We start from the raw sequence: 23,139 nt of genomic DNA, 5'->3' as shown, positions 1-23,139 counted from the left end.
AATTTTTAACATCTCATCTGCCAAGTTAAGAAGCAGATTATTTTGGTATTCCTCAGTTTCCAAGGAAGCTGTTGTCTTCATATTTAGTACTGTATACCCATTCATCCATTATTATTTCATATTTATTTCAGCCCACTGTCCACAGAATACAACCGTTTAGTATATTCCTTTTGTGTTGTTTGTCCTAGGTAAAATCATTAAAATGTTGAGTTCCCCTTTCATTTATAATGCCTTTATTACTATAAAATATAGGTCGTCAAGCAAGACTGCATTAAAAGTAATAATCTAATCAGTAAAACATATAATTCATTCTTCCTGTCTAGTAACTTAAATCTACTGTACTTATGAGTACCACTGGGTTTTATTTTATTATGATATATGTGAATTTCTCTAAAAACCATTGTCTCGTGCACACTGCTAAAGCTGAGCTTCTTCCTTGATACTTCTTCGTGAGATTTATGTTGAATCTTCTCTGTGGCACTTTTATAGTCACAGAAATTAAACTTTCTCATGCAGATCAAGACAGGTCTCCCACCCCTACCACAGAGTAAGGAAAATGAGATGGGAAGGAGAGGGAAGTAAACATGATCAATCCAATGGAAGACAATTGGCAGCTGCTCTTTTGTTTTGCCCAAGACAGGTGATCTAAATTCCACCTATCTACCATTTTAAATTCACTCTAAGGGAAAAGATAAAAGATTAGGTTAAACAACCCTCAACCACATTTATTTAAAAACGTAACAAAGGCCAGGCATGGCGGTGCACGCCTGTAAGCCCCAGCTACGAGGGAGGCTGAGACAGAAGAATCCCTTGAACCCGGGAGGTGGAGGTTGCAGTCAGCCGAGATCACACCGCTGCACTCCTGCCTGGGTGACAGATCGAGACTCCAAAAGAAAAACGTAGCAAAGGTAGCTTCAAATATTTTTGTACATACTAAAGTAGGAGGCGGAGCAAAACGTGACCACAGAAGGAAAAACCCAGTCTTCCAGCAGATGGAACGGAGAGGGAAAGAAAACCAATCACCGTACTAAACAAGTTGTCCAGTTTAACTAGTAGTGGGAAGAAGGGAAAAATACAGAAAACAAAGGGCGAAGGAGAAGAAAAAAGGAAGAAGCAAGGGGAAAAGAAATAAAACAAAGGAAATGTCCAATAAAGACCAGGAAGTAAGGTCCGCAGATGGAGACGTACGTGAGGGCTGGGAGAGAAGGGTAGGAAGAGGGAACCAGAAGGGCACCAAGGCCTGGGATTAGAGAGCTGTGGGAAAAGGGCAGCGGGCCTGCTGAGGGGGAGCAGGAGCCAGGCCGGCAAGGGGCAGACGATCTTACCAAGGCTGTGATGAACGATTCTCCACGCACCAGGCCCTCCCTTAGTGTGGTGGAGGCAGTGGTGACGGCTGGCTGGTCCATGGTGGCCTCCTCTCTCCCTAGGCTAAGCCTGGTGTCCGGTTTAGGAGGCGGGTGTGGCCCGTGGGCTCCGCGCGCGCGCGCCGGAACCGCCAGGTTTATCTTTAGTGCTGGGGGAAGGGAAGCAGGCACGCACTTTGAGATCCCGCGCGAAGACCTGCGCAGAGGAAAACCCTCGAAAACAGACGGTTACGAACGCATGTGAGAAGAAAATCTAGAGGGCTCTGGAGTTGCCAGAGAGCCCTCGGGTAAGGATCTGCGAAAAGGGAGGCTTGTTAAGGGCTTGAGCGCACCCACAATCTCCATCAGTTCCCTTCCAATCCACCCCCAATCCCACACCCCAGACAGGGAGGCAGTGTGCTTGGTAGGCATACTTACAGAAATCTGCCTTAGCACAGACTTTCTAAGGTTGTTTCTAAGCTCCTCCAAATAGAAACTCTGGGGCTGACTTCTCTTGTCTCTGACTTGCAGAGTGGAGTGAGCACAAGACACAGCGGGTTTCACTAGCTGTGAAACCACAGGCCACCCCATTCTTCTCAGTATAGACCCTTTTTATTGTCAGCCTCTCTAAGCTGTACCTTCTTCTTAACCTAGGAACATTCTCACCTTTAAAAACACACCCTCCGCAACCTTAATTTCATTTTATATAGTACCTACTGTATTCCAGGGACTTCACACACATTATTTAATCTTCACACCAACCCTACAAAGTAGGTATTAGTCCCATTTTCTGGATGAGGAAACACAGGTTTCCTTGGACGTTTAGCACAGTTCACTCAGCATCACACACAAATGGCAGAGCCAGAATTAAAATCCAAACCTGACTCTAGAGCTCCACTGCCCTATACCACGAAGTTTCTGCTTCCCTTTACAAACTTTCAAGAGTAATATGGACTCTTTTCTCACTTCCCATACTTTCCTAAAAACATCTTAATCTGGCCTGCACACAACTTTTAATTAAAATTGCACTTAAACTCACCAGTGATCCAAGTGCCAAATCCAATGGGGATTTTCAGCTCTTACGAAACTTGGCCTTCAATTTTCATTGCTGCATTGATTATTCCCTCATTCTTGAATCACTCTCCTCCCTTGACTACCAGGACTTGGACGCTGGTTGCATATGCTGACTTATTCTGTGCTTGTTTCCTTGTCTATAGAGAAGGGGTTAATAAAATTGGTACCTATCCACATAGGTTATAAAGAAGATTAACTTGAAATGTTCACAGCCATGTCTGGCACAATGCAGTCAGTAAATGTGAGTTGTCATTACCTTTAGGACAAAAGCAACATTTACAATCCAATCTCTCACTTTTCTCTTTTCTTTTTTTTTTTTTTTGAAACGAAGTCTCACTCTGTTGCCCAGGCTGGAGTGCAGTGGCACGATCTCAGCTCACTGCAACCTCGGCTTCCAGAGTAGCTGGGACTACAGGCGCCCGCCACCACGCCCAGCAAATTTTTGTATTTTTAGTAGAGACGGGGTTTCACCATATTGGTCAGGCTGGTCTTGAACTCCTGACCTCGCGATCCACCCACCTCGGCCCCCCAAATTGTTGGGATTACAGATGTCAGCCATCACGCCCGGCCACTTCTCTCCCTTATTAGGATGGCATGCTCTGCTGTATCATGCTTGCAAAAACCCCAAACATGCCATCTTCACATTTCTATTTGGCTCCACATATGCTAGCTCTTCTGCATGAAATGCTATTCCTTTCTTTGACCACCTGGAAAATCTCAAGAGTCAACTCCTCTGAGTAGACCTCTAAACCTAACCCACCAAGTCCCAAAGGACCCCGTGACTATCATTGTTGGAAGATTCCTTTCATGACAAATCGTTTCTCCTCTAATTTTAAACACCCAAAACACGGGGTTTTGAATTGACCCCTTTGAACACAAGGACTAAAATATTTGTTGAATAAACCACTGACTGGTTTTCCCCTCTAAGTAAACCAAAGACTAGATTACAGCAATGCTTTTCAAAAATTGATATGCATACAAAATATCTGATGATCTTGTTTAAAAAGAGCAGATTGATTCCAATTCTGAGGCAGGACCTAAGATTCTGCTTTACCAACAAGCTCCTGAGTGATTCTGTGGGTGACTTTTTGAGGAGCAAGAGACTAGAGGACTTTTAGTTTCTTAAAATACTGGGATTCTAAATTCATTTAAGATAGCCTTAAAAAAAAAAAACAGGCACTAGGTTTAAAATGAACAACTGAAATTAGAAAGCGAAGAGGCAATACCAAAGTTCTCACAAATGTTAAGAGATTAATCAAGTCCATTCCCTGTGCCTCATTTCATTTTCTTATTTTGGCTCAGCCTGTAAAACTGGCTCAGCAGACTAGGGACTGGTACTCTCGAGACTAAAAGAATATGAAAGGTACAGAGAAGTCCAGAAACCCATACAAGGTGTGACATTACAGATGGGAACATCTAGATGAGAAAATAGTTTAAGTATCTCAAAAATAGAAACAGCATGGGTCAATGACTTCAAGGACTATCCAAAAAGCAGATTAAGCATGTAGGATAAACAAAATGTTCCTTTAAGAAAACATTGTCTTATATAGTATCACTAAGATTTATTTCCAGATTATCCTGTTTCAGAAAGGGGGAGAGATATTTCTCTTGAGAATACAAACCTGTAAGAGCTCAACAGTGCCTGTTATGTATCAGATCTTTAAAATGGTTGCCTGTCTTCTAAAAATTTTAGGAAAATACGTTACACCAAGGGTGATATTTAACTGCAATAGTAATGGTTTATTGGGAGAATCATCTAAGAGCAAACATGCCAGACAGTATTATGGTTGGTACAATTAGCACAATCCTATTAATATAACACTAATAGTATGATTAAACTTGAAGGTGGGGCTGGGTGCAGTGGCTCACACCTGTAATCCCAGCACTTTGGGAGGCCAAGGTGGGCAGATCACAAGGTCAGGAGTTCAAGACCAGCCTGGCCAACATAGTAAAACCCTGTCTCTTCTAAAAATACAAAAAATTGCCGGGCGCGGTGGCTCAAGCCTGTAATCCCAGCACTTTGGGAGGCCGAGACGGGCGGATCACGAGGTCAGGAGATCCAGACCATCCTGGCTAACACGGTGAAACCGCGTCTCTACTAAAAATACAAAAAACTAGCCGGGCGAGGTGGCGGGCGCCTGTAGTCCCAGCTACTCGGGAGGCTGAGGCAGGAGAATGGCGTAAACCTGGGAGGCGGAGCTTGCAGTGAGCTGAGATCCGGCCACTGCACTCCAGCCCGGGCAACAGAGCGAGACTCCGCCTCAAAAAAAAAATACAAAAAATACAAAAAATACAAAAAATTAACCGGGTGTACTGGCGGGCGCCTGTAATCCCAGCTACTTGGGAGGCTGACGCAGAATTGCTTGAACCCGGGAGGAGGAAGCTGCAGTGAGCTGAGATTGTGCCACTGCACTCCAGCCCAGACAACAGTGCAGGAGTCCATCTCAAAACAAACAAACAAAACAAAAACTTGAAGGTGGTATCACAGTCCTGGATTACAATAGGATTATGTTGTGGGTAGGAAGCACTGGAACTGAGATTTGAACCCAGCTCATTATGACCACAACTAAATTATACAATCATTCTACACTTGTTTCCTGTAAAATCAAGATGCCGAGACTTCATGACTTTTGCAAATATTTCAACAATAGAAGTGACCAATTATGACATACAAGAGCGCAAAAAATGTTTTGCCTACCTTTGTTGTCCTTGTTATATATACCTTGATATCAATTTACATAAACCTCATTGTTGATACTGGAAAAACACCAATTGCCTGCCCAAGTCCCTAGTCATTTTTCAGGGTCATAACTGGTTTAATAGCATAATTAATGGAACACTTAACGCAAATGCCAAGGACAATGCTAAGTGCCTTTCATTATTTCACTTAACTTTTAAAAAAGCCCCACTCATAATCCCAGCACTTTGGATGAGGTGGGAGGATCACTTGAGCCCAGGAGTTCAAGACCAACCTGGGCAACACGAGTCCCCGTCTCTACAAAAAAACAAACCTTGTTTGGATTTCCTTTCGACAAAACTTACTACATCCAATTAAGGGGAGTAGAGTACACATCTAAAATCTTCCTATTTAACTAATTACCTGAGTTTCATGTGATACCATTAGGACTATCAGTGCCTGTAACTTCCCTTGCTCTAAAACACACTAATAGTAGTATTAAAATAGTCAATGGGGCAGTAACCTGCCAAATAATGAATTACCCCTGGGAAATTAAAGACCTTGTGGCTATAATAACCAGGTAACAATTACACTCAATGTTTTAATCTTGGCTCTGGTTTGCTATGCAATCTTTCATTAAGCATTTAAAAGGTAGTTTTAAAAAATAAAAACCTTGATAACCACCTTTGGAGTAGCTCAGATTATAGAGAAAGCAATGATAGAGGCCAGCAAAAACTAAAACAGGTGTAGTCATTGCCAATTTACTCCTAAAGACATCTTTTTTGTAAAATGTTGCAGATGGGCAAGCTGAAAATTCTCATCTTACAGAATTAAAAAGCATAATGAATAAAATATTAGCTAATAGAAGTAAAAACTATAAGGATGTTCGCCCCAACTAGATTTGGTGTTTTTTTTAAACATCCAAACATTTAAAACATCATTGCACAGCTTAAGTCAACGTGGACAAATGCCAAAGTTGAAAAATATAAAGGTAAGAAACAGTAAATACCTTCTTTATGCCAATTCCCATGCTAGGTACACTTAAGTTTTTGAGTCTTTCATTTGAGCCTTTTGAAGTTGTCAAACACAATCTGGATAAAGAAACAAAACAAAAAACTTGCCCCCCTTTTCCCGTGACTGCCACCATCTTGTTCTGTGGGCACAGAGGGGACCCACAGGTGTTGTGGGCCTATCACAGTAGCACAATATGACAGGCATGGTGGTGGAGGAATGGGCATGCATGATGGCGGCCCCTAAAAAGTAACCACACTAAGCCAGCCCCACAGATCCCCATCTTTTCAGTCTTCCTCCTCCATCTCTCCTTAGTTACACCCCTTATTTTGTTCCTCTTATTTTCTGTGCTACCCTCCCTCTTTTCTCACTTTTCCAATCCTTTTCTCCTTCCTTTCCCACCTTCACTATTTCTGCCACCCATCTCCATACACTTCCCCACACGAGAAAAAATTATCTAGATTATACCAAGGAGAAACCAATGCCATATTTTATTTTCAAAATTATTAGACTTGAACAGTTAAATGACTCAGATGTAGAGCAACCATTGGGTAAATTGTAATTTTTTTATTGGAAAACAAATATACAACTTGGAATGGATTTTGAGGCAAATTGTGCCATAAGCAGATTTTAAGTGGCTAAACAAAGTTTAAAAAGCAAGTAACAATAAAAGAAAATGTTTCTGGTACAGGACCAGCAGTACAAAAAAATAGTGTACGAGTACCTGGATAATACACCCGTTTTGCAATAGTGCAACTTTTAAGTACATATTGTTGACTGTCCATAGTCCACGCAGAGTTACAACTCCACACTTCAACAACAACATGCTGACAGTTCCTAAAGAAAACTACTTTAAAAAAGGCATAACCCAGATGTTCCCTCATTTGACCAACTCCATCTAACTTTAGATGTGCAGAAGGGCTTAGATATATCCAGAGTAAGCCACATGCAACATGTTACTTGATCAATTTTCTAAAATAAGGTTTCAGGACAATGACAGTAAGATAAGGGAAGAAAACATGGAGGAATGAAGTCCTAATTACTATACATGCATATTTTTTTGACAGTAGGGAGAAATCTTTTACAGATAAGTTACAAACAAAGAAAAGGCAAATAAACAATTTTGTACAAGAAATTTAACACATTCTGTACAAGGTCTTCACTTTGCTGTCATCATTTGTACAAACTCTGAAAAAGAAGAAGTACACAAAAAAATTGAGTCAATAGCAAAAGACAAAAAAAAAAAAAAAAAAGTCACATTTACTTAACCACTGAGTACTCTTTCCATTCCTCTCTTTCCTCAGAATTACCATTAAGTACAGAGGGAAGCAAGTTTATTCCCCAGGCTGGAACTTCATTAACCGTAACTATTCAGGATTATTAGTAAGAGCCAAATTAATGCTTTAGATAAGCTAATATAAAAAGAGCATTCTTGGCTCTTAGTTTAGACTTGAATTTTAAGTCTGCTGGAATACAAGACAATAATGTAAATTCAGTGCTATGAGCTAGATTTAATTTTTATAACATTAAGTTTTATGCTCTTTTCTAAGCAGTTACATCATGAAAAAAATACGAAGTTTTACTGAAAATCCTTCAATTTCTATTTGCCTTGCTTCATGATATGGCCATCTCAAAGTTAATACATCCAATACTTCTGAAGCACATGTAAACTTCAGTTTCAGACTAAAGCCAATTAAAGAAAAAAGAAAATACAGTGCGGGAAAAGAAAGTCACATTAATTTCATTTTAGGAAACTCAGAATAAGTTTGCTTTCCGTATTGTTCCACAATCCGACACAAACACTGTACAGTGCTTCTCAAACTTTACATATGAATCAACCAAGAATCTGGTTAAAATGCTGATTCCAGGTGTAGGGGTAGAACCTGATAGTAAATATTTGTAAATTAAGTTCTCAGGTCAGAGCAATGTTGCCTAGTCTGAAGACAACACTCTGAATTTTAAAAAGGTTAAATATAAGTAGCTGTTTTAGCATCCTAATTTGGGGGGAAGGGTCACTAACTTTGATAGTTACCTAACAAGCACCTCTTATCTTAAAAATCAAAGTAAAGAACGAGGTGGTGAGATTGAAAGATTTACCTTCATAGTTTACTTGACCATCACCATCAATATCTGCTTCCCTGATCATTTCATCAACTTCTTCATCTGTTAACTTCTCTCCAAGGTTTGTCATCACATGGCGAAGTTCTGCAGCACTAATATAGCCATTGCCATCCTAGCAAAAAATTTAGTATAGTTTCTGAGTAAAATTACAGACTTGAGAGTTGGAATGGAAATTTATTAAGTTTACTACTAAATTTTGCCTTGGGGGAAAAATGTACTTTAGAAATGCATACAAATCTACACACATAGTTGACCTACAAATGTCATTAAGAGCCAAGCAAAATGTCCTATATTGAAATCACTATTTCCTAAGTCCCAAAGTCAAGTGACACCTCCTTTGACAAGATTAATGCAATACATATATTAGAAAATCTATACAGAATTCTTAAAAAGCTTCTGCTTGATAATTAAAATATGTTGGTAAATCATCAAAAAAAAAAAAAGTCTTCATAACGAGTCCTGGTATCTTCATTTCATCCTCAAAATTTAACGTATCCAGTCCTTGACCTACCTTATCAAACACACGGAATGCTTCTCTAATTTCTTCTTCACTGTCTGTGTCTTTCATTTTTCTTGCCATCATTGTCAGAAATTCAGGGAAGTCAATTGTGCCATTACCTGAAATGGTTTAGTTGAAACATCAAACAGAATTATAAATATCATTTCTTCAACCCCTCCCACCCCCAAAAATTAAAGACTTACCATCAGCATCTACTTCATTAATCATGTCCTGTAACTCTGCTTCTGTGGGATTCTGCCCAAGAGACCTCATTACAGTTCCCAATTCCTTTGTTGTTATAGTTCCATCACCATCTTTGTCAAATAGTGAAAAAGCTTCTTTGAATTCTGTTTGAAAGAAAGACCACAAACCAAATACACAGATTAGCAATAAAATGTAACCTAAATGAAAAGTATTAACTCTTAAAGCCTACTCAGTGGTGGGATCGTGCCAGTGAACAGCCACTGCACTTCAGCCTGGCCAAACTGTAAGACCCCATGTCTCAGAAAAACCCAAAAAACTTTTAAAGGAAAAATACCAGTGGAGGTAGCATCTGAAATGTGACTTTGATTCCTAAAGATTACCTAATCTTTATGATACCTTATGATAATATTTCAGATATATCTTTGGCCAATCATACAACTGTACTTTTATGCTGATCTAAGTAAAATTATCCTAGGTTTACAGAGGAAAAGAACCAAATCCCCAAATGACTGGCTCCTCTACTATTTGTCATTGAAGCTGCTCTGCGGAACATAATTCAAAATTACAGACCTAACCTAACAAAACAAAAATAAGACTATTGGTACCCAAATATGTATTTCTACAGAGTAATTAGACTGTTTCTGTATACTGTGTTTAGTTAGAGTCAGCCACTAAGTCTAAATCAATCACCTACTAAATTGAAACAGGCTACTTTCCCTTTCTAGTAAGGCAGAAGGGACTATATAAACAGTCTCTAACAATGGGCGATCAAGATATCAATGTCCAGTATTAGCTAAATGTATGTCACTGAGAACAAAGATCATTTTGAGCTTTCTTTGGAATATTAAAACCCCAACCTTATACAGTGAAACAGATTATTCCTTAAGATCTTGTTGTGATAGTATGTTCCTTCTTTTTTTTTTTTTTTTTTTTTTTTGAGACGGAGTTTCGCTCTTGTTGCCCAAGCTGGACTGCAATGGTGCAATCTCGGCCCACCGCAACCTCTTCCTCCCAGGATCAAGCAATTCTCCTGCCTCAGTCTCCCAAGTAGCTGGGATTACAGGCATGCACCACCACGCCCAGCTTATTTTGTATTTTTAGCAGAGACTGGGTTTCTCCATGTTAGTCAGGCTGGTCTCAAACTCCTGACCTCAGGTGATCCACCCGAAGCCTCAGCCTTCCAAAGCGCTGGGATTACAGGGCATGAGCCACTGTGCCCAGCTACCTCAGCCTTCCAAAGTGCTGGGATTACAGGGCATGAGCCACTGTGCCCAGCTATATGTTCCTTCTAGTACATCACTACATTACATGGTAACCTGCTGGTGCAACACTCCAGACTACCTGGCTTCATTCACCATTTACAGATTAACAGGCCAGGTGCAGGGGCTCACACCTGTAATCCTAGCACTTGTGGGAGGCCGAGGTGGGTGGACTGCCTGTGCTCAGGAGGAGTTTGAGACCAGCCTAAGCCAACACGGTGAAACCCCATCTCTACTAAAACAAACACACACACAATTAGCTGGGTGTGGCGGCTGCACCTGTAGTCCCAGCTACTTGGGAGGCTACAGCAGAATTGCTTGAACCCAAGAGGTAGAGGCTGCAGTGAGCAGAGATCTCGCCACTGCACTCCAGGTTGGGCAACAGGGCAAGACTCATCTCAAAAAAAAAAAAAAAAAAAAAAGGGAAGAAACTAAAACAGACTAACTTTGATACTGCAAAGTTATACCAATGAGTAAATAATACAGCTAGTATTTTCCAAGTAAGTCGTTTTCCAGAGGATATTAGACCCTATCAGCAAACGAATACAAAAAGTTTCCAAGTTCATGGGGCCATTAAGCTTTCCCAACATAGCCATACGTTTGAAAATGTGTATGTGACACATGTTTAAGAAATGGTGTACCTTCTTTTCAGTCTAAGGCCAATTTATTCCCTGCCTGTTTATCCCTACTCCAATTCGCATACACCTTCCAGTTTCATTCCATACTACCTCTTCTGTGGACTCAACTATTCTTCCACTCATTTGCCCATTACCACATAAATATCTTTACATCGCTTAGCATAAAACTAAACTGAAACCTTAGTTATATTTTAAGTGTTTGCCCTTATCCCTCCCCAAATTTTGGAAGGCACTACTACTCATACCAGTTTCCTCTCTTCTAACAATCCACTATTTTAAAATGACATACAGCTCCAACTCATCACCTGAAAATGCTGAGTTTACCAATGACCACTAGTCAGTCACCCAATCCATCAAGTATGTTTCAGTGTGAAGCCATACGGTATAAAAACTAAAATGAGACTTTGTAACTTGACTACTGCGTTAGAATTTCCTAGCTCTGTTCCTTCTTCTGGCAATGCAATCTGGACAAGTTACTAAACCTTTTCTGCCTCAGCTTCCTCATTTCTGTGAAATGGCATTAATGTGCCCAGTATGTGCAGCAACACAGTATACCACGCCCACAAGGGGTGTTCACCTGGTCATCCCTCATAAAAGAATTAGTATGTGTAAAACACGTACAACTATGTCCAACAAACAAATACTTAATAAATGTCAAGATAAAGATGATCTCATTTTCTTGCAGCATCCAAAACTGTATGGAAAACTTCTCAAAACTTCTCTTAGCCTTCATAACAGTACTTTGATTTTCCTCCTACCACATACTGCCAAAGGCTCTTACTCCTGTCTCTTATGTCTAGATGTGACCAATTTTATCCTTTTTTTCGCACTCCTGGGCCATTTCATCTATACTCACTTACAACGAAGGTATCTTTAGTCTACTCATCTTGCTCAATAAATATCTTTATTTCTGGCTGTCTACAGGATATATCTCCCCTGGCTGATCACAAGCAAAACATATGAAGATGAATTCTATACTCAAAGCAACCCTAAAGATACTAGCAAACGCCCAAGAGCCACTTTTAACTCTTTCCATCTGAAATCTGCCAACAAGTCTCGAATTCTACCATTTAAGTACTGCCTAATTTTTCCTCCATCTCTACAATCAGTATTTTGGTTCAAGGCTCCATCATCCTTTGCTGGGGCTACTACAATTGCCTCCTAACTGCATTCTTTCTTATTTAAATATTACTGGTTTGTAGAGGAACTCATCTAATACCTATCAGAAAGTTCATTCCACACTAACTGATTTTATGCAAATAGTATACAGCGCTAACCTAGATCAACCTAATGACAAAAATAGATCAGGGAGTCTCCACCTACAAATAGCACAACTGATAAAGACATTTCAATTTTACTGTTTTTAAACAGAATGTAGAAATATCTAGAAATACATATATCAGCATTCAGACACATTGCACCTTTCACCTAATATAGGTTACAAGAAAATTAAAGGACTGTGAGGTATGTATTTGTTTATATTACATTCTCTACTATGGGTATCTTTTAACACCACCATTAGGTGCATAAATTCCCAATGTTTAATTAGCAGTAGTCACCTTTCTATTATACGATTTAACAAAAAGATGAATACTGGAAGATGCATAGTGTAAGATTATCTATGTATAACTTTCAAGAAATTTGAAAATCTAATAGCACTTAAAATGTTTGCTAGAATAAGTAAAATGCAGAAAAGAAAACCCTATCTATGCTAATACTATTTGTTATTCATTCAAGAAAGGAACAAATAACATTTCTTTTAAAGGTCAAGGTTTATTCCAAATTTCTACTTGTATTTTATACTCAAGAGTAAAAAATACCTGTAAAACCTCAAAATAATAAACCCCAAAGTAAAATTTTAATTCACCTGCCTTTACAGTTTACCTGTACTTCAAAACTAGCATAATCTTTATGTACAGAAGCATATAATTCTAAACAGTAACTCCCAGGAATGACTTGAAATATAAATCCAAGAGTCAAAACCTAAATATACAATAAAGAGAACAGGTCCTGAATGCCACAGAATAGCTATCTTCTACATAATTGATAGGTATAAGGAACCTACCAAAATCCATTTTAGCTATGATCAAATTGAAATTTTCAGAAAAATCTATTACTCAAGTTTTATTTGTTCATTAGCAACCCCAGGGCCCTTCCCTAATTAGTTTATTACCTAAACATACAATTTTATTAAAATAACATGTTTTTAAAATTTTATTAAAATAGGTTATCACAAGACAATTACAAATCAAATGACTGTTTATTAACTTCTATTTCTTCACAAAATTCTGAATTTAATAATCCCTTAGAGATCATGTATTGGAACTCTTTTGGCACTTCATGCAATTGTTGCTATACATTGAGTAACATTAATATTTTTGTCAAACAAATTTGGACCTTGAAAATTTAATGAAAGTTTAGGTACAGATTTCTTAAGGAAAAATTACTGTACATTTTTCCTATCAGTCTTCCAAAAGTCAAACACCAACAACTAATGACATCATGGCAGAGTTATCAATAAAATGAACTTGTTAGTGAAGTCATACTAGACGGAGGTGGCGCCACTGCACTCCAGCCTAGGCAACAAGAGTGAAACTGTCTCAAAAAAAAAAATTAAAAAATAAAAATGCTGCTGGGCGTGATGGCTCACGCCTGTAATCCCAGCACTTTGGGAGGCTGAGGCGGGTGGATCACGAAGTCAGGAGATCGAGACCATCCTGGCTAACACGGTGAAACCCCGTCTCTACTAAAAATACAAAAAATTAGCCGGGCAAGGTGGCGGGCGCCTGCAGTCGCAGCTACTGGGGAGGCTGAGGCAGGAGAATGGCGTGAACCCAGGAGGCAGAGCTTGCGGTGAGCCGAGATCGCGCCACTGCACTCCAGCCTGGGCGAGAGCGAGACTCCGTCTCAAAAAAAATAAATAAATAAAAAATAAAAATGCTATCATTCTCATATTCAATAGAAACTTTTTTTTTTTTGAGACGAAGTCTCGCTTTGTCGCCCAGGCCGGAGTGCAGGGGCACGATCTCACCTCACTGCAACGTCCGCCTCCTGGGTTCAAGTGATTCTCCTGCCTCAGGCTCCTGAGTAGCTGGGATTCCAGGAGCACACCACCACGCCTGGCTAATTTTTGTATTTTTAGGAGAGACGGGGCTTCGCCACGTTGCCCAGGCTGGTCACGAACTCCTGACCTCAAGTGATCCGCCTCGGCCTCCCAAAGTGCTGGAATTACAGGCGTGAGCCACTGCGCCCAGCCAACAAACTTTCTTTTTAAACAGTTGTGTGTTTAGGAGAGCAGAAATGACCATCAACTATGCAATAGACACACTAATACATTTTCTACCCTAAAGTCAACATGTTGTACTGTGTACAGTATGTGCCACTACCTGACTGGGAATATTGAGAAATGAAAGGCAGGTGTATTAGAGAAGGTCAGAGTTTAAGACTGAAAGTATTAGATAGCCTAAGATAGTTTGGGAAGGAGACAGTATATTTATAAAAAAACTACTTCAGAAAAACATTTTGATGACACATTTACTTTGTAGAGATGGGGTCTCACTATGTTGCCCAGGCTGGTCTCAAACTCCTGGGCTCAAGTGAACCTGCTGCCTCAGCCTCCCAAAGTGGTAAGATTACCAGCCATCAGGTGCAGTCTGTTTTTTTTGAGGAGACATGAGATCAAATCGGTGATACCTTTATAACAGTGTAACTCAACAAAAAAAATTATTCCCAAAACTGTTTGCTTTTTGTTGATAACATTCAATACATGTAATTTACCAACCTCAGATAGTAAACACTAAGTCAAATTACACAATAAATAAAAATAAAACCTGCTTAAATTTGTCTTTAATACTAATAGCTTTCTACCTACAGTCCTATCAAATAGTGTTTGTGATGAATATTTGAGGTGACTAGTGTAATTCTGGTATTCCCCAAATTTCTATATGCTTATGGAAGTGGGGAGCTTGCTTTAAATGGGCTATATAGTTCCAATTGGGCTTCTCACAGTTTTCTCCAGCATTAGAAAAAGTTCTCAAGTGCTTTTGAGCTCTTATCAAACCCTTCCTGGTTACTGTGAAAACTGTGGCAGATAAACTGCTTGGTGCTCATGCTAATAAAAGTCGCTAATGAAAACAAAGTAATAGTTTGCAAAGCATTTCAACACTACAATTTAAAAAAAAAAAAAAAAAAAAAAAAACAACTCCAGCAAGGGGGGAAAAAAGTTTCCCCAACATTGACATTAACCAGCCATCTCAAAGTATAAGGATAAGTCAAAAGTATTAATGTTCTATGGCATGGCATAAAGAGAACATGACATCAGGTTTTATGTAATAATTTTGCATACTTCCATAGCAAACTAAAGGGGACAATATTTAAGCAGCTTCATTTCAACAGCTGTCACTGCTTTTAAAAGAAAAATCCATATTGCTACAGTGACATTTATAAAATAGAATGCCAACTTCTTAAATTTTTTCACTTGAGAAATGATTATTCCGATTGATTATATATGCAATTCTTAGGTTAAAATATTAGCTAATTTTAACAAGGGTAAATTCAATGTTTCTTTTTTGATTCTCCATTTCAAGCTGCCTTAGTTACTTCTTAGCCCTCTTTTCTTGTGGAGACTGATTTGAAGTTAGAGTGTTAGCTAGACCAGAACTCCTGAATACTAAGGTAGTCTTCAGAAAACAAAACAAAGACCACCACTATACCACCAGGCTCCAAAGTATATCCACGCAGACTAAAATACATGTCTTTAATTACAATTAGCCCTGCACATCTTCCACCGGCAAGTTTACAATCCCACTTGCCAAAGCAGTTTGAATTACTGTATTGTATTATACCCTTATGTTAGTATACATGACATATACCAAAGTCAATTATTTCACACAAGTCTCTTATTCTGACGTTGGCTATTCAATTAATAGTAACAATCTAATGGGTACAATCTAGCTGAGTATTTCTCACCTGCAATCTGCTCTTCAGTCAGTTGGTCAGCCTACAAAGAGATCGAAGAGATAGGTTAGTGACTTGAGTATGTAGATTAGCAGTTATAGAAACAAGTTTAAAACCTTTCCAGGGTTTTAAACTGTTTCATTTACTGTTTCATTTAGTTCCAGCAACAAACACATCTGGGTAGAAAAGGCACGCATCTGGTTTTCTTATCTTCAAAGCTAAGCTGTCTTAACTCCAAGTTTAAGATATACAAATACTTCAGAATATTTTTGAAAGTATAATTTAGAATCCAATAGAAACATTGCTTTCTTTTTCAACGTTAGAATAGCTAAACTTAAGCTCACTTCTATGCCAGATATAAATCACCAGAAATTCCCACTGAATCAAAATGCTTCAGGATCACAAAATGAAAATTACTCCCACAAATGGTTAAACACATCGTTTTGAAATTAAAGTGATCTAAAAAAAAAAAGGCACAACAAGCTTTTATTCCTTCTCACCCAGCAGACAAAATGCAAAGAATCCAGAGCTCTGAACTAATACTTACCAAATGTTTAAAAGTTCAGCCATCCATTTTCTCTTGGTTTTTAAAATCCCAAAGTAAGCCTAAGGCTTGTGATGTTTTTTAATAGCACTTGGTTTTCTTCAGAAAATATTTTCTGCCATTTGCTAAAACCCATTATAAATTTTGTCCTTATTCAATCTTAATAATAACCTTATAATCTTATTATCCCCTATATAAGGCATGAGGCTAGGGTTAAGTGGGAGTGGGGCAGGCAAAATTAGTAGAACCAAGATAAAGCACTAAGGTGTCAGACATACCCAGTAACTTTCAGCTTTTAATTCAGAGCACCATAATATATAAAGATGATTGCAAAATATCCATACTCCTTGTTGTATTCTTTGAACATACACTTTCTTTCACTGCTTATTAGTATATACATCCATGAAGCAACTCCTTATGGGGTATTGAGAAGCACAGCTAAGAAACAGCTTCCTATCTAAAATCCCACGAACATAGGAGTCAAGTATACAATGATTAATCCATTCATTTATTTATAGGAAAAGAAAAATAAACGTTGCCTGACTTTATTCTTTTTAAATGAACACACCCCTGGGAAAAGTAACACCTTAATGTGGAATGGCTTCACATTTTCTCTAGGGCACAGCATGAGAAAATTCAAGAAGGAATCCAGAAAGTAGTTTATTTTCCCTGCTCAGCAATTTTTATTTGACCACGATGTAAATCAAATTCATTTAAAAAAAAAAAAAAAAAAAAAAAAACAAAGCTGGTAACTTAAAACTGAAGAGCCAATAATTAAGTTCAAATATAGAGTTTGTAAAATAAAAAAATGTATCCACTTTTATCCCTAAAGTCCAAATCCTCCACCAACAAATATTTGGTGTGAAGTCAGTCACAGATTGTTTACCCAAGGAGTAAGGTTTAAAATCCAGTAAATCTACTGAATTATTTACTTTGTTATAATAGAAGCTACGTTACTTCAGTTTAGTGCATTTTGCAGGACTTCCATCATTTCTGAAAGGAAGGGCAACCTGGCGTGCATGGCGTGTGGGGGGGGGGGGCGGGGGGAGCATCAAGTTCTGAGTCACAGGCTAGTATCCCAGCTCTGGCATTTAATAGCTGTGTGACCTTGGACGTGGTACTCAACCTCTCAGTCAACTTCATTTGTAACACAAGAGTAACAATACTTACCTTGCAGGGTTGTTGTGCAAAGTGAGATGCTATGTACAAAGCTAACCTAAAGAGTTAAATGGTAACCATTATTTTATATAAATTAACTAAACAAAGAACCTACAATGTTAAATATCAACCTGACTAGCTCAATTTCCACACAGAATGTAGGCATGCATGGCATTTATTAAGCCATCTATTCAATGTTAACTTTGTTTAAGCTGAGAAAATTTATGCAAACTAAATCCACAAGGTGCAACCCAGGGACAAATGCAGCAGGTGACATCACTTCAAAACTTAAAGTTGAGCTAAGTGTGTGGCAGACACTGTAACCTGTGTGAAAGCTGAAGGATCCCGTACTCTGTACAGGAAGGGAGACAGGTTTGTTCTCTCTACATGGTGGGGGCGGGGCGGGGGGAATGGGATTTTGGGAAGGCTACTGTATATGAAACATGAGCCGCCTTAGGAAGAAACGAGGATGTTAGCAAAAGGAACCACTGTCCAATTTTGCTTGGAAAGTCAAAATTTAGGGACCTCATACCATCTTATCTACCTCCAAGCAAATGCAATCTTGGAAGAGATCACAAAATTCAGCTTCAAGGAATGAACTAAGCACCCAAGAGACTAAATTACTCACATAACCTGAAAGCTCTCAATTTTCCTTGGAAGGTTGACAAGCTTTTTGTATTTACTACTTATCCAGTGTTCAGGTTTTAGAATAAACTTTTACCAGCAATATCCAGAATAAAGCCTACCATAAATCAAGGAGACTTCCTAGCACTAACTTTCCCAACTGCCACAAAGGCGAATAAATTTGGTTCTTCCCTCTGTTTCCATGGAGTGCCATTTTCTTAGAAGAACCAGAAGAATTCTACTTTTGGGAAAACTCAAGTTCATTAACATGTATGTTTATCTCAGTGAAGTGAATAATAATTCACTAGAGAGATGACTTGTTCTTACTCCCTTATTTCTGTAGCTATTGATATAATTCTTCCCACTGCTCTCGCCACTCCAGAGAAAGTTCTAGGCATTAGTATATACTCAGGTTTCTCCCTAGACCTCCTGTATTAGAATGTTCATTTTGGAGAACCACAGGTGATCTGTCAACACGAAGAAGCACGAACCTGTATTACATTAGTGACCTGAAGTGAATACATTAAGTACCTATCAAACATTTCCTACATGCCATTCAAAAGTATGTATGAATACTGTAGGAGTTTATCTAGTGAAAGGTGGTTAAAAAAAAAAACAAAACTCAAGTTCTTATCTGAATAAATGTGTGAGCCCATAGGCTTGAAATGGAACACGAACTGCTATCCTTCAACCATTCCTGTATGTTCATTCCCATCAGGTGCTACTTTGATACAACAAAGGATTCCTATGTGAAGTTTTTTCTACAATTATGGAAGCCAGGATATTTGTTTTACCTATATCAAAAGCAATCTAAATTATTTCGTTAGGGTAAAAAGACAGCTGATTTTGAATAATAGTACTTACATAGCATCTCTCACCAAAAGATCACCGGAACAAAATGGCTTCATAAAAATTAGGGCTATTACTAAAGGCCTAAATTCTAGCTGAAGCTAGAGCTTTCTATATTTTAAAAGAGCCAACTCCTTTGATCTTCTAAGCCTAACAGAAACAGGCCTTGGCACTTATCGGAATAATTATTTAGAGTCAAGTGACAAAAATTTTCTACCGTTTTACATCTTTTACTTACCTAATCACCCTGGCCTCAAAGTCCTCTTGAAGCAATCCCGTTTTCACTGAGCATATGTTGACTACACGTAAACTCAAAAGTTACATGAACAATCTTACTTAACTTCCATATAAAATTTTTTACACTTTAACTTGGGGTCCTAATTTTTTTATTTTTTGAGAGACAGGGTCTCACTCTGTTGCCCAGGGAGTGCACTGGTGTGATCATACCTCACTACAGTCTCCAACTCCCGGGCCCAAGATGATCCTCCTGCCTCAGCCCATTGAGTAGCCAGGACTACACGCACAGGCCACTATGCCCGGCTACTTTTTTTAATTGAAGTCCTAATTTAAAATCTCAGTCCTCAATTATGAAGTTATCTGAGGGCAATTTTCAAATTTACTAATGGTATCTCTCAATCTGTATTGTTTTTTTCGACTTTGTCTCTTCTAGTAAGAGCTGCCAATTTAACTGAAAACCCCCAAAGCACCAGTGATGCAAACAGTAACTACAAAAGCTTAACACTGGGCAACGGACCACAAAAGTGTGGATACCAACTCCACCAAGAAAAATCTATTCGAATTACTAATTATGAAAACTGATTAAAGAAAACTTTACCCTTCATTTATTTTAAAAAATAGCTTACTCCACAACTTGTAATGTTTATTACATATGCCTATAACTACATCTTGGAGAAAGCAAATGTAACCAGCACATTCAAATTCAGAATATTTAAAATATCAAGATAAAGCGAATCCATCAAACTTCAATGAACGCTACTTTTAAGGTGAACTCCTCTCCCCACACCCACACAGGCTGGAGGTTTCAGTTGGCAAGGATCCCCAACTCCTGTTTAAGATGTCACCTTGCCTCCTGGACACACCCATCGCTGTAACCACTTGGCAGAAGGAACCACAAAGTAAGTATCGCAGATGACCGCCCTCATTAGGGTTTTTTTTTTTTTTTTTTTTTCAGGAAAGAACATGATCTCCAGTCTGAGGTGACCGGAAAATGCTTAAAAAAATTCCCTGCTCCTCCCCCCGCAAACACTCTTCCATCACAGTATTCGACAGACAGACATCATACAAATGAAGTGAACGTTAAGACGACCTGGCAACTTCTACACGGAATTTAGGGGTCGTTTTCAAAGCAGCAGAAGGGGAGCAATGTTTTTATGTGGTCGTGGTTCTTTAACATTAGGACTGCACACTGTTTTCAAGAAAAGGATAGAGACAGGGGCTTTTCAAAGGCATCCGTCCAATTGTTTTTACAAGACGGACTTTCAGAAGGCAGTCACTCCGGAGCTTGCTTTCCTCTGGCGGTGAACAGGAAACGCCTTGTAGAACCCCAGCTGGAGCCGAACTTTCCATAACAGGATGTATATTGCGAGGATGCGCCCCTGACTTCAGGGGTAAAGCTAATTTCTTTTCAACGACACTTTAAAAAGCAATTTTTTAAAAACGCATCCGGCCTGCGTGGTGGAAGACGCCCCAAGGCCCAGATAGAGCAGGAAAATTAGGGTTGCCAGAGGCGGATGGGAAACCGTCGAGGCCCCCCTCCCCCTCCCATCCCGGCCAACGGCCCCGCAGCGCCGCGGGGATCTCCGCAGTCCTGCAGGTGCCAGCACAGCAGCTGGAGCTCGAGCGGGGCCTACCGGGGCGGCGGCTTCGGGTCCCACGCGGCGCTCGCCCGCCCCGCCCCCACCGGCCGCTCCCTGCGCCGCGCGGGCTCGGCCCACACAGCGCGCCGCCCGCCCGCCGCGCGCCCCCTGGATCCCGGCACGCGGAGGACGCGGGCTAACTGCGGCGCCGGCGTTCGCCCCAGGGCCCCGCGCGCTCCTCCCGCCCCCTGGGCGCATGGCGGCCGCAAGCGGACAAAGGCGCTTCCTGGCGCCCGCACTAACCGTCCGTTGGGGAATTTGAATCCGGCCCCAGTTTGACCTTTCTAGACGCCCGACAGAAGGCTCTCTGCGCTCCCTCTTTCCCTTCCTTCACTTTCTCTCCTTCCCATGCACTGGGCTGTCGCTCATCCCGGACCCATCCTCCTCCAGCCAAGCCCCCGAGGAGCTTCACCACCTCAGGAACTGTGCGTCCGGCCCTCAACTCACTAGAGGAAGCCCCCCTGAGGAGAATGGGGGTGGGGGAGCACCTGCGACACAACCGTCGCGGGCATCCCTGGCCTCTTTCGCGCCATCCCTCTGGCAGAAACCACTCCTTGAAGGTGTAAGGGAGGCGAGTTTCCTTTCTTTAGTCAATTCGCTCCAGTTTCTCCCCTCCATAGGCCCAGCGCCGGCAGCTCAGCGATGCACTCACCATGCTGCAAGCGCTGCCGGTTTCCGAGACGCGACCACACAACCAGTCAGCTCGCTCGCTCCACTCGGACTAAATTCTCCTCCTCCGCCCCCAGCGCCTCATAAACACCTCCCTCCAACAGATCCCTCCGCCGCATCCAGATAACGGAACATCGCAAACGAGTCCCGGCCAACCCCCTCCCCTCAAACTCTTCGCGGGACCCCTTTCTTCACAGTTATTTGGTCGATGAGACAAGAAATCAAGGAAAGTGGACGAACGGATGACGTAAGTGGGTTTCATTTCCCAGCGAGCCGTTAAAAGGCCGGTGGAGCGGCTCCTGAGGGGCGCTACTTTGCGGCGCGGAAGAGCATCGTGGCGGCGATGCGTATCCCTATGGTCGTTGAGCCGGCTTCTGATTGGCTGGTTGGTACCTGCAATGCGTCACTCGAGCTCGCAGCCGCCGCCGGGACGGTGCGGTTTCTGCCGTTGCTGCTCCGGCCGCGCTGTCCTGGCAACTGCGCCAGGCGGGAGAGTCGCTGCTTTTGCGCTTGGCGGGAGAACCTTCCTCTTCCACTTATCCTTCCCTGCCACACTCATCCACTTTCCCGCCTCTTATTGAGGGGTAGACGAAAACACCTTAAGCCGATGAAGAATGAAGCTGAAAGATTCCGATAAACGCGAACCCCGAACAGCTTTTTAGCCTGGTGTTTTGGCCTCATGGAAGCCGCACGTTTTTCATTTCACCCACTCACAAAACCCATGTAAATCTGGATACGGGCAAATGTAGCTGTTCAGCTGACAGGGTAATCTCAAAGGGTCTTCCGTTTATACTTCCTCTTCGCGTTCTTTGCCAGGGGTAATTTACCAGAAAAGAAAATTCACTCAAAAGTCCCAGTATCCGAGATTCAGTGGGATTAGTCTCTCGAACTGGCCCCTTGTTATCGTGGGGTAAAAGGGTTCTGGATTGGACAGAGCTGGGCATGAGTTAGCTGGGTCCCTCTCTCAGATGCATGACCTTGGATGAATCATTTAATTTTTAGCCTCACTTGTAAAATACAGGCTATAAGACCTATCTCGAAAGAATATTGTGGAAATTAGAATTATGCAAAGATAGAATTAATGTAAAGTGTTAAAGTACCTGGCACAGGGTAGGACTCCAACAATTGGTCACTATAATATGCCTTCCCCTTCATAGGAAATTTGCCCTTTTGGGTTTCTAACTCCACAGATTTAAGTGAATATTTGAAAAACCAAATAAAAACTAGCTCCTTGGTCCCATCCAAAATAAACAAAGGTGTACGTACCTGAAATATTTAACAGGTGGATAGTGAACACCTACTGTGTGAACTCGATTTGAATATAATTGTAACTATAGAGGGGCTTATGAGATGCAGAGGTGAGGACTTTAGCCCACTATAGAGGTTCCAGAAAGGGTTCCTAGAGAAGATAACTCCTAAATTGTCTAATGTTATAAAATGGGCTAGGAAAAAGCAGGGAGGAAAGAAGGGAGCAAGTTCTGGGTGAAGTAAGTGACGGCAAAGGCCCGGAGGAGTGCAGTTGCGTGGTATGATGGAGGAGTTGCAAGAGGATAGGCATTACTAAAGCCCCAGGTAGACAGCCAGCCCCATTAGGCAGAGAGGACGCTGGGAAATTAAAGAAGAATAAGGTTTAAAG

At 40.7% G+C, this 23,139-nt stretch overlaps 2 protein-coding genes across 2 annotated transcripts in view; both read right to left on the bottom strand.

The window, feature by feature from the left end:
• STPG4 (sperm-tail PG-rich repeat containing 4) overlaps nucleotides 1–2,692 on the bottom strand; it is a 63,660-nt gene extending 60,968 nt beyond the window's left edge. The window contains exons 1-2 of the mRNA XM_010364296.2: nucleotides 2,383–2,692; nucleotides 1,326–1,513 (exon numbers count right to left, since the gene is read on the bottom strand). Coding sequence (XP_010362598.1) covers nucleotides 1,326–1,406 — 81 coding nt within the window. The 5' untranslated portion in view covers nucleotides 1,407–1,513; nucleotides 2,383–2,692. The remainder of the gene's footprint in view (nucleotides 1–1,325; nucleotides 1,514–2,382) is intronic.
• A 3,960-nt stretch (nucleotides 2,693–6,652) lies between these two features.
• CALM2 (calmodulin 2) lies at nucleotides 6,653–21,601 on the bottom strand. The gene is made up of 6 exons (XM_010364295.2): nucleotides 21,487–21,601; nucleotides 15,795–15,825; nucleotides 8,929–9,072; nucleotides 8,738–8,844; nucleotides 8,203–8,338; nucleotides 6,653–7,293 (listed from the first exon to the last, which is right to left on the bottom strand). The coding sequence occupies exons 1-6, from the start codon at nucleotides 21,487–21,489 to the stop codon at nucleotides 7,265–7,267; spliced, it is 450 nt and encodes a 149-aa protein (XP_010362597.1). The 5' UTR covers nucleotides 21,490–21,601; the 3' UTR covers nucleotides 6,653–7,264.
• Nucleotides 21,602–23,139: the final 1,538 nt, after the last annotated feature.

This window comes from Rhinopithecus roxellana, chromosome 17, assembly GCF_007565055.1.
Source record: "Rhinopithecus roxellana isolate Shanxi Qingling chromosome 17, ASM756505v1, whole genome shotgun sequence".
Lineage (NCBI taxonomy): Eukaryota > Metazoa > Chordata > Mammalia > Primates > Cercopithecidae > Rhinopithecus > Rhinopithecus roxellana.
This window is presented reverse-complemented; position numbering and strand designations above follow the sequence as displayed.

Bases quoted from the DNA above. Each gene is read 5' to 3' on its own strand.
- CALM2 (XM_010364295.2), bottom strand. The intron at 9,073-15,794 runs GTGAGAAATACT...TCTTTCAAACAG, and splicing joins GACTGAAGAGCAGATTGCAG to AATTCAAAGAAGCTTTTTCA. The intron at 8,845-8,928 runs GTAAGTCTTTAA...AAACCATTTCAG, and splicing joins TAATGAAGTAGATGCTGATG to GTAATGGCACAATTGACTTC.